General features: G+C 47.7%; 1 protein-coding gene across 1 annotated transcript in view; it reads right to left on the minus strand.

The window, feature by feature from the left end:
* CLTCL1 (clathrin heavy chain like 1) overlaps positions 1–11,024 on the minus strand; it is a 110,717-nt gene that overhangs the window by 15,199 nt on the left and 84,494 nt on the right. The window contains exons 20-23 of the mRNA XM_030885458.2: positions 10,417–10,438; positions 10,174–10,281; positions 5,373–5,540; positions 5,128–5,277 (exon numbers count right to left, since the gene is read on the minus strand). Coding sequence (XP_030741318.2) covers positions 5,128–5,277; positions 5,373–5,540; positions 10,174–10,281; positions 10,417–10,438 — 448 coding nt within the window. The remainder of the gene's footprint in view (positions 1–5,127; positions 5,278–5,372; positions 5,541–10,173; positions 10,282–10,416; positions 10,439–11,024) is intronic.

An 11,024-nucleotide genomic window follows, 5' to 3' on the forward strand; every position in this document is an offset into this window, starting at 1 on the left:
CACTGGGAGACTGAGAACAAATCCCAGGGCCAATGACCACATCCCTTGCCCTGAACTTTAATACCACATCAGTATCGAGCAGGACACCACGCCAAACCTAAGGCCAGTGAGTTGATTTCGATTCATACTGACCCTGGAGGACAGAGTAGAACTGTTCCCAAGGGTTTCCAAGACTTGTGTCATGCTTTCCAGAAAAGACGGCCTCAGCTTTCTCCCGAGGTGGGTTGGAACTGCTGACCTCGTGGTTGGGACATGAGCCTTTAACCACTCTGCCACCAGGGTTCTTTTCAGCATCCACAGAGAACCCCTTAACTGAAAGCACCTCAGCTCTTTCTTCTGGTGACCAATGTGTCCCCACACACCGATGGTGCTGTGAACACGAGATTTCAAATGATGCCTCTATTCATCAGACGGAAAGAGCATATCTAATTTGCTAATAAAACCCTATCTGAGAGTTGACCAGCCTGACTCTTGTTTCCCCGCATCTTCGCTTCCAACCACCAACACTAGCTTACGAGGTTCTCCCAGTCATGCCAGAGGACTAAGAGTGTGGACTGTGTACCAGGCAGATGCCCAAATTTATCCCATCTGAGAGAAGCCCGTGGGAATCAGAACAGATGATAAGAGAAGGCTTATTGGGCCAGTGTTCTGTCAGGACTCTCTGCATCTTACCTCCTTCCAGGTCTGCGTGCTATTGGTCTTGTGGCTGCTGTCTACTGCTGCCTGGTATTCACCCAGGTGGACCAAGGTGGAAGTCAGGCTGGCAAAGTTGGAAACACAGCTATACAGAAGCTTGGCTGCATCGTACAAACCCTCCTTGAAACAGCGGTCTCCAACCTACCAAGAATTGGAGATCTCTATGAGACACGGCCTTTAAAGTTCATTCCCCACCATCATATCTGTGAGTATGGCTGACACGTTGGAAAGCTATTCATTTCCAATATATATCTTATATTTAGCCTGTTTACTAAGTCTACAGATTCTAAGCTCATTGATTCATGTTGTTGTCTGGTATGGCAGTTACATAATCTTCTGTCAACTTGAGCAAAAGGGTGGAGTCTAGCCTGTCAATCAGGTTGCAGCTTGATGACCTCTTTTGGAGGTGCGACAGAGATAAATTTCTCACTGGAGGCCAGACCCACTCTCTCTGCTTCCTTTTCCTGATGTTGAAACACTCAGAGAGCTGGAGGAGACACGTGGAGACCCACACCAGCGTTGAGATACTTCCACTGCCACTGGATCCATATGACCTTCTACCCACTGGCTTGTGATCTTCCTGCATTCAGCATCAATGCATGTGTTGCATGAGTCTGAAGAGGAATTTATAGACTGGTACCAGACATATGGGTGATTATTGGACTTATGGACTTGATCTGGACTGGGCTGGGATATTTTCTTAACATACAATTACTCTTTTTATATAAAGCTCTTTCTTATACACCTATCAGTGTCTATAAATTTGTTTCTCTAGTCAATCCAGACTAACACATCTGGTGAGAAACACTTTCGAACCCCTGCATGTAAGTTTTGACATCTCCTTTTCTGGGAGAATCTTTCTGATGCGTGTCACTAAGGGCATGTCACAATTCTCAGTTTCCATACCAAACAGGGATGATAATGCTGGTTATCCCACAGAGAAATTAGCTTTCAAGGCTCAGTTAGTAGATTGGATGGAAGGCTTGGTCTGCACCATCCTGAATCTGCTTCGCCCCACAGAGTGCTCCCTAATCTAAAATGGGCAGTTGACGGTCCTCCATGGGAGCAGTCTACCTGCTGGAGGTGGGCATTGTTGGGTCCATTGATGTAATCTTCCAGCTCAGAGAGCCGGCCGGTTTTCGCCAGGGCAAATGTAAGTTCAGTCTCTATAGAGGATTCTTGGCCCACTTTCTTGGCCATCCACAGGAACTTCACTAGATCCTCCCAATTGTCTGCAGAAAGGAAACACAGACAGGTTACCCCTCCATCAATGAGTGAAACAAGGAGCTCAATTCCTCTTCTGTCCTTAGCTGAGATGCTTTTATCCTCCCTCCCATGCCTCACGGAGAGCTCAGGTGCCAGAGAATGTCCAGGTGCCCTTGGATTGTGCTCTCCTCCCAGCTAGGAGAAGTGGGAAGGGGACAGAACCACTTAAGAGCTGCCCTTGGGGCTGAAAACCCCTATGTGACCAAGCAAAGACTTCACTTAGGGCCAGAGTTCTTATTCCAGCCACTGGAAGATGAGTGACAGCCGTCAAGTATCAGGGCCACATGGTAATGGGTTTTACTCCGATCAGAGGCCCCAGAGTCAACTGTGTGAGCTTTTCTAATCTGCAGCAGTCTATGTCTTCCAATCACGGTCCTCTTCCTGCAACAGTGATGAGGTGGTCTGCCACTGACCAGGATTTTGTGACAATTTCCTCTGTGTCCCCTCTTCCATGTAATTAGCCACATGACTGTGAGCCCTTTGGACACCATTATGGGATGATGGGCTTCCTCATCCAATGACTTGTCTTTGTCTTGCTTAAGACTTAATAAAGGAATATTTAAAACATTATACAAGGGAGAGGGGTGAAAAGGGGTGTTGATGTCAAGGAATTCAAGGAGGAAGAGAATATTTGGAAACTGATTGTGATGGCAATTGTAGAATACTGCTTGATGTGATTGAACTATGGAATGATATGATATCTGGATTAGCTCCCAATCAACTAGTTTAAACAAATAAAACATTATAAAAATTAAAGAAAGAGGGGGGAGCAGGGAGAGAGGGGGAAATGAGGAGATGATGCCAAGGGCTTAAGTGGAGAGCAAATGTTTTGAGAATGATGAGGGCAATGAATGTACAAATGTGCTTTACACAATTGATGTATGTATGGATTATGATAAGAGTTGTATGAGCCCCTAATAAAATGTTTTTAAAAAAAGAGTTGTATGAGCCCCTAATAAAATGATTTTTAAAAAAAGAGTTGTATGAGCCCCTAATAAAATGATTAAAAAAATGATTAAACACAAAAGAAATGAAAAAAACCCCACAAATAACAATGTGTACAAGGGAGAAGAAAATGTTCTAAAATTGATTGTGGTAATGATTGTATACTTTTTCTTGATATGCTCTAACTATTGAAGTATATAATATGCGAATGAAGTGTCAATAAAACTGTTTAAAAAAAAAGAAATGAGGGTGGTCACAGAAGAGTTATAAGGAAGGGAAGATTCAACCAGGGTGCAATATAGCACCGATGAGTCACAAATCTTTCCTCTAGTTCCTGAATGCTCCCTGCCCACCATCCATTACCAAGACCCAGTTCTACCTCAAAATCCGGCTAGACCGGAAAACACACATTGGCATAGATAAGAGCTCTCAACACATGGAATTCAGGACAGATAAACCCCTTAGGAACAGTAGTGGGAGTAGCGATATCTTTCAGGTAGGGGGATGGTCAGGGAGGGGGAAGGGAGATAAAGGAGGAACCAATCACAAGGTTGGATATATAGCGCCACCCCCCCAAGGGGACAAATAACAGAAATGTGGGTGAAGGGAGACAATGGATAGCGTAAGATACAAAATAATCAGAACAATATATATTTGATCAAGGATTCATGAGGGTGGAAGGGTTGGGGAGGGAGGAGGAAAAAGAGGAGCTTATGCCAAAGGCTCAAGTTGAAAGTGTATTGGAAAACATATGTACACATACGCTTGATACAATGGATGTATAGAATGTTATAAGAAGCCCCAATAAACTGATTTAAACCAACCAACCAACCAAACAGGAAGTGTGGGTGGTTAAGACTTCATCTCATGTACGTTAGCCATGTTGTCCGGAGAGACCAGTTGCTCATGAAGGACATCATGCTTGGTGAAGTGGCGGCTCAGTGAACGAAGGGAAGACACCCCCCCCACCCCCCAGTGAGATGGACCAATGTAGTAGCTGCAACGATGCACTCAAATACACCAACTGGGAGGATGGCAGGAGTGGGCAGCGTTTGGTGCTGTTGTACGTGGGGCCCCGTGGGGTCGGAGCCGACTCGATGGCCTAACCAAACCAACAGTAGAGCAGTTCAAGGTCGCGCTGTGATCCAATTTGGCTATGGAAGGGGCAACCCTGCGAGGCCTGGCACACCTGCTCTGTGCTTCACCTGTCCACCTTGCAGGCGTTTACTGCGCAACCAAGGTGCCTGCCCTTTTCATGGGAGAGATGTGAAGAAGAAAAGGTCAAGGGGTGAAAAGTCACAGGAAGAAAAGGACAACCGGAAATTTGGGGCAATAGAGCCCGAGGGTTGTGGGAGAGACAGAGTGGATAGCTGAGGCAGAAGGGCCTCCTGTGAGGGGGCCAGGCGCTGAACAGAACCCCTGTGGAGGTGGAGGGGCAGCAGGCCACACAGGTCCAGTCTCCCACGGACAGGCTGGGCTTCACACACCCAGCCATGCACTGGCCCAGCGGTGTGGGCTGGACTGGCCGCTGCCCTAAGTGTCGTTCCTTTTGTTGATGGAACTAACCAGGAGTGCGCCCCATGCGGGTCTCCTTAAATTCTTGCCCTTGGTGGCAGTTACATCATCAGGTATCAATTTGAGGATTCAGACTGTAGGGGTGGAGTCTAGCCTGTCAATCAGGATATAGCCAATGAGGCCTCTGTGTGAGCATGGCCTTCTCCTGAGGATTCTGGAAACTCCTGGCTTCCTCCTTGGAGGCAGAAGACACACTCTCTCTCTGCTCACTCCCTGCCAGACATCCTGTGGAGAAGACACATGGAGAGAGGCTGATGGAGCCAGAGAAGCCACGTGGAGACCCCTGCCAGCGCTGAGATGCTTACAAGGCCACTGCAACTGCAAGACTTCCCACCCACTGGCCTGTGATCTTCCTGCATTCAGCATCATTGCATTTGTTTTGAGTCTGAAGAGGACTTTATAGATTGGTAGCGGACATATAGGCTAATATTGGAGTTAGGGACTTGATCTGGACTGGGCTGGGATGTTTTCTCAATATTCATTTACTCTTGTATATAAAGCCTTTTCTTATACACATGTGATTGTCCATGAATTTGTGTCTCTAGTCCACCCTGATGAGCACATCCTCCTTGTCCTGGGTCCCTGGCCCGAGAACAAGGCCCAGCGGGAGCAGGCAAGGACCAGTGCTCTGCATTCTCCTCTTACCTTGGCAATGGTGTCCTGGAACTGACTTTCCTTCCAGGCCACAGTGGGGTGGTTCATCATGGTAAGGACAGCATTGTCATACTCTTCGTACTTGTCGTAGAGGAAGACCAGTTCAGCCCAGAGATGAGCCTGCTCTGTGGCTCTTAGCACCTGGGGAGAGGTCGCAGGCCAAGGTTTTGGGCGGGTGCTGCATGTGGACACTGCAGACAGATTCCCACCTTGAGGTGGGGCTCTTCTAATTCTACCTTGGGGATGTTGACACGGGACCAGAAGAGCTCCAGGTACTCTGACATCTTCTGTGGCTTGAACTTGCTGTAGAGGATGGCCAACTCTGTAAACATGCCCATGTGGGCCCGTTCCAGGCCCAGGGCTTCCTCCAGCAGGCAGATCAGCTCCTCGAAGAAGCCCCGGTCCTGCAAGACCAATGGTGACGCTCAGGGTAGAGGCAAAGGCGGCTTCGACCGTAGCCCCCCCATGGCCAGAGACCATCCTGAGGTCATCCGTGACTTAGAAGAGATGAATGTGTCTTTGGAAAACAGCCCACCCATTATACCGTACAAGTCAAGTTCACAGAGGACTGCCCACTTTTATGACCTGAAATTTGAAAAAAGTGGCAGGGAATGGGGTGAACAGCGTCTGAAGATGTTCTTTTTCTATGGTTGATTCCTGGCGGGACCCTGAGGCCAACTTGTCTTAAACTCTACTCTACACCACCTTCTTATTACCCTCCCTGCCTTTCTCACTACACTTGTGCTTTTCCCTTCCAGCCCTGTTTAAATGCTTGCGTGAAGTAAGACAGGTGACCCCCACGAATCCAGCCCTGAATCCCTTTTGCTCAGCTGAGCTTCCTGGGTACTCCACTGGACATTTGAAAAGAAGCTTTGATTCTGAAGGCAGATGCTCTGGGGGTAGGGGGCGAGACAGATACCAGCCAAACCTCGAAGCAGAATCTTTGATGTGGTGGGAAAAAACCCCGTAAGGTGTTTACTACAGATGAGTAAGTGCTCACAAGTGGTTCCCTAGCTTACTGGGGCATCTGACACGGGGGCCTGCTGCTCTGCCAGCTTCTCAGTGCTCTCAGTCCTTCAAAATGGGGCCTGGCCCTCTTCCGTTCACCCACCTGCTCAGGCTCTAACCCAAGGGGGTCAGGTCAGTTCCTTAGGGATTTGGCTCTGCTCTAGGGACGTGGCTCTGCTAACTCTTCCTGAAATATCCCTCAAATAGTCACACAATTAAGTTCTTCTATTTCTTTTGATTTTCCTAACCATTTTATTAGCAGTAACACTCATCCACATGTCATACAGATCAGCAATTCAACCCCATCAAGAAGTGCTGTGCGACTGTCACCATATTCGATTCCAGGACACTTTCTTCTTCCGTGGAATCATCGTTACTCATGTTATTACTATTTTTCTCTGATTGTGGCAAACACAGACACGACAAAACACTGCCCAGTTCCACAAGTTCTACCTCTATCTCTTCAAGTCTTTGTTCAAATGTTACCCTCTCAAGTAGTCCAATAGTTAGACCACTTCCACCTTCTCCAACCTGCCCTCTTTCCCCCTGTAACTCACCGTCCCAAACATACAACATGACTTACTCTTTTAAGAGTGTCTCTTGCCTGTCAACCCTGCTGGACGGATATGGGTCTGAATAGGGAATTGTTTGTTGTGTTCACTGATAGAATTCTGTAGAACAAGGCCCAGCACATACCAAGTGCTCAAGAATTTGCTGAACCAACGAATCCTGCTGCCTGCCAGCCTCTGGACCTCATTATTCCTGCCCCCGTTTATTTGGATTCATTTCTCAAACCCAAACGGAACCCACAGTCACTCAGTAGATTCCCACTCACCGCGTCCTTACATAAGGACAGGGTAGAACTGCCCCTCGGGGGTTCCCAGGCACTTTATGGAAGTGGACTGCCTCCTCTTATCCCCTCAGAGTGGCTGCTGAGTTTTAAATGTTGACCTTTGTTGAGCCCCACTATCTCACCAGGGCTCTCTCTTGGGTGATGTGGGTGTGGTGGCTGGGGGCCATGGAGTCAGTTCTGACTCACAGTCACCCCACGTACAACAGAACGGAACACTGCTTGGTCCTGCGCCACCCCCCCATCGTTCCGTTTTGAGTCCACGGTTGAAGCCACCGTGTCAGTCCATCTTGTCAAGGCCTTTCTTCTTTTTCGATGTCCTTCCACTTTACCAAGCACGGTGTCCTTCTCTGGGACTGGTCTCTCCTGAAAATGTGCCCCAAATACGTGAGGCGAAGGCTTGCTATTTTTGCCTTTAAGGAACATTCCGGTTATCCCTCTTCTAAGACAGACTTGTTGGTTCTTTTGACAGTTCAGGGGACTATCAGTCTTCTCCACCAGCACCAAAGTTCAAATGCATTGCTTCTTCTTTGGTCTTCAACATCCAACTTGCACATGCAGCTGAGGTGACTGAAAATACCACGGCTTGGGTCAGGCGTGCCTTATTTCTCAAAGCCAAAGCCTTGCTGAGAACACTCTAAAAAGGTCTGTGCATCAGATTTCCCAACGCAATGTGTTGTTTGATCCCTTGACCGCTGCTTCCATGAACATTGACTGTGGATCCGAGCAAGATGAAATCCTTGAGAACTTCAGTCTTTTCTCTGTTTACCAGGACGCGGCCCACTGGTCCAAGTGTGAGGAATTTTGCTTTCTTTACCTTGAGTTGTAATCCATATGAAGGAGCAGTCCTTGCTCCTCTTCAGCAAGTACTTTAAGACTGCCTCACTTGCAGCAAACAAGGTGTGTCATCTGCATAGTCCTCTGATGTGAGCAGCGATTCCTTCTTGTTATTCTGGAAGCTCTGCTAAAAATCTGTTCGCTTTGGGTGACCCTGCTGGTATTTGAAATACTCATGATATAGTTTCCAGCAGCACGGCAACGCCCAATCCACAGCAGTATGACAAACGGACAGACAAGTGGTGGCCCTGTGTGATAGGAGGGCATTTAGCATTTGAAAGTCATCAAGTCTGGCTTGGTATTGTGTGCATCAGTAGCATGTACTTTCACAGATCCACAGGTCCCTGATAACTCACTGAGTCCCTGCTAGGTGACTCCACCCTGGGAGGCTGTTGGGGCTGAGTTTCATGGGATGGTAACAGAACTAAGCAAAATCCAATGGTGTGTCTTGACCAACTGCACCTGGTATGGATGCACAGCTCCAGGAGTCCCACATGTGGAGGGTCAGGTTCGTTAACATGCTGATGTCTGCCTTTCAGCCATGCAAGAATGAAGCGTAAGTACAACACTCAACCATCCAACAGTGAACTGTAAGTACGATACTCAACCACTCAAATGAAACTAAAGTATGACATCCAACCACCGGACAGTGACACATAAGTACAAAACTCAACTACCCCAAAGCAAAGCATCATATTCAGCAATCCGACAACAAAGTCTAAGTACAATACTCAGCCACTCGAGAGGGAAGCTGAAGTACAAAATACTAAACCACCCAAGAGCAAAGCTTAAGTACAATACTCAATCACACAAGAAGGAAGCATAATTATAATACTCAATTACCCAAGAGTGAAACATACGTAAGATACTCAACCACTCACTCAAAAGCCAAGTGTAACTAATATATTCACCACTGGTGGTGTAGTAGTTGAGTTGGGCTGCGATCCACAAGGTGGGCAGTTCAAAACCACCAGTCACTCTGGGCTTTTATTCCTGTCAAAAGTTCTCTTCTGGGAAACCAACCCCTAAGGGCAGTTCTACCTTGTCCTACAGGGTCGCGCTGAGTCGACATTGACTGGATGGCAGTGAGTTTGAGTGAGGACATCAAAGCTACGTACAAAACCGCTCAACAGTGAAACGTAACTAGGATACTCAGCCACTCAAATGAAACTCAAGTATGACACTCAACCACGCCAGAGCAAAGCATAATAGCCAACCCTCTAACAGCAAAGCGTAGGAGCCACACTCCACTATACAACAGTGAAGACTACATATGATACTCAACAACCCAACAATGCAGCATATGTAAAACACCCAACCACACAAAAGCAAAGTGTAAGGACAGCACTCAACCCCTCAATAAGGAAGCAAATGTACAATGCTCATCTTTCTCCCTTGGAGTGGCTAATAGGTTTGACTTGCCCAGCCTTGTGGTGACTATCCCAGTGCATAACTCATTTTATTGTCAGGGCTCCTTTCTAATTGAAGACTGGCGACCTGAGAATAGTGGCTCAGTTCCTCCAGCTCATCTGCGTGTGTGGGAAATAGAAAGATTTCTCCCAAATAGTCTCCCCCAAATATGTTAGACTTAGGACACTGTTTGCAGCTAATGGTAAATGATGGTCAAGCTACCTCCCTGAAGGCAGTCAGTTGCCAAACAACTCTCCGGACTGGTAGGGCCTGCTCCTTGCTGTTGAAGACAATGGGCTACTTCTCCCTAAAGGCTTATAGCCTTGGATTTAGTGCCTGTAGGTGGAGTTTACACCCTACTGATAATGGTTTCTATGGAGATCTAGAGAACAGATTAAAACGGCTCAGTGACATCCAAAGTTAGGCTGCCATCCTGAATCTAGGACCCCCCCCCTTGTCACATGGATACCCCTAATCCCTCCTCTTCCTATTGCATGTATATCCCTAGATTGTCCCCCTCATTGCTGTATCACCTATAGTGCAACCCCTTCCTGTGGGCTTGCACTGCCCCCAAAGGTATATAGGCCTGGGTTAGCAATGAAGAGCTCTCTCTCAGGCTCCCCTCTTGGCCTCTCGGTTCCCCCTCTTCTCTCCCCTGTTCTCCTTCCCCTCCCCCTCTCTCCACGTGGACCACCAAGCAGCGGGGCTGAGGTGAGCATACTACCATGAAACGTGTCTGACTCCATTATTTCTATCTCTCGTGCTCTCTGTGACTTTATTATGATATATATATTTCTTTTTTTTTTTTGATATATATATTTCAACCGTACAATTGTGCTTATGAAACCCACGATTAGTGGTGGGGGGCTGGCACCCTTTCCTCCAACCACAATTGTCCTGTCAGGGCTCCTTTCTGATTGAAGACTGGTTACCTGGTAATAGTGGGTCAGTTCCTCCAGCTCATCTGCGTGGATGACGATGTGAAGACCACACAGCTGTGCGAGGTGGAACTCCTGCCCATCCACACAGGCAAAGCACACCTAGGGGAAGGAAGGTCTGCGTTGAGGGTCCTGGGAAGCACAGGAGCATGAGAGTGGGCATACCTGGGTGTACCTCGGAAACGCAGCAAGCATGGGGCTGTTTTAGTTAACTTCCTGAACAAGTGGATAACTAACCATACGATTGAACTCCATGCGTCTGGGGGGCCGGTGGGGGGGGGATAATGACCTTTGTGATCTGCAGGCGGAGCAGATATTCGAAACCCTGGAGAAGTTGGAAATGCATTGAGTCTTCAGTCCTGTGATGGGGAAGTTTCTTTAGGTGGCATCAAGGTCAGACTGGGGCGCCAGGGCACTTGGAAAGGGCTCAACAAAGCTCAAGAGTGATCATGACCGGAGAGGAAACAAGTGAGACCCACTGCATGCACCGTGTGCTGTTGACATGGGAGAGCTTGCCTTATTGATTAGTCTTTGAAAAGTCCTTTTGCTATAAGAGTGACCAGCTTACTGGCCAAAACGAGACTGATGGAACCCCGAGATGATCGCCTGCCCTCATGGGAAACTGCTTAGCCTGAGCTCGTCCCTCTAATCGTCCTGATTTATCTAAGAGGTAGGGGGAAAGGCAAGAAGCTCTTAGGAAGGATCCAACTAGGTTCACTGGGAGACTGAGAACAAATCCCAGGGCCAATGACCACATCCCTCGCCCTGAACTTTAATACCACATCAGTATCGAGTAGAACACCACGCCAAACCTAAGGCCAGTGAGTTGATTTCGATTCATACTG

The sequence above is a fragment of the Echinops telfairi genome, unplaced genomic scaffold, assembly GCF_000313985.2.
Source record: "Echinops telfairi isolate 266 unplaced genomic scaffold, ASM31398v2 ScPeMD7_29;HRSCAF=101, whole genome shotgun sequence".
Lineage (NCBI taxonomy): Eukaryota > Metazoa > Chordata > Mammalia > Afrosoricida > Tenrecidae > Echinops > Echinops telfairi.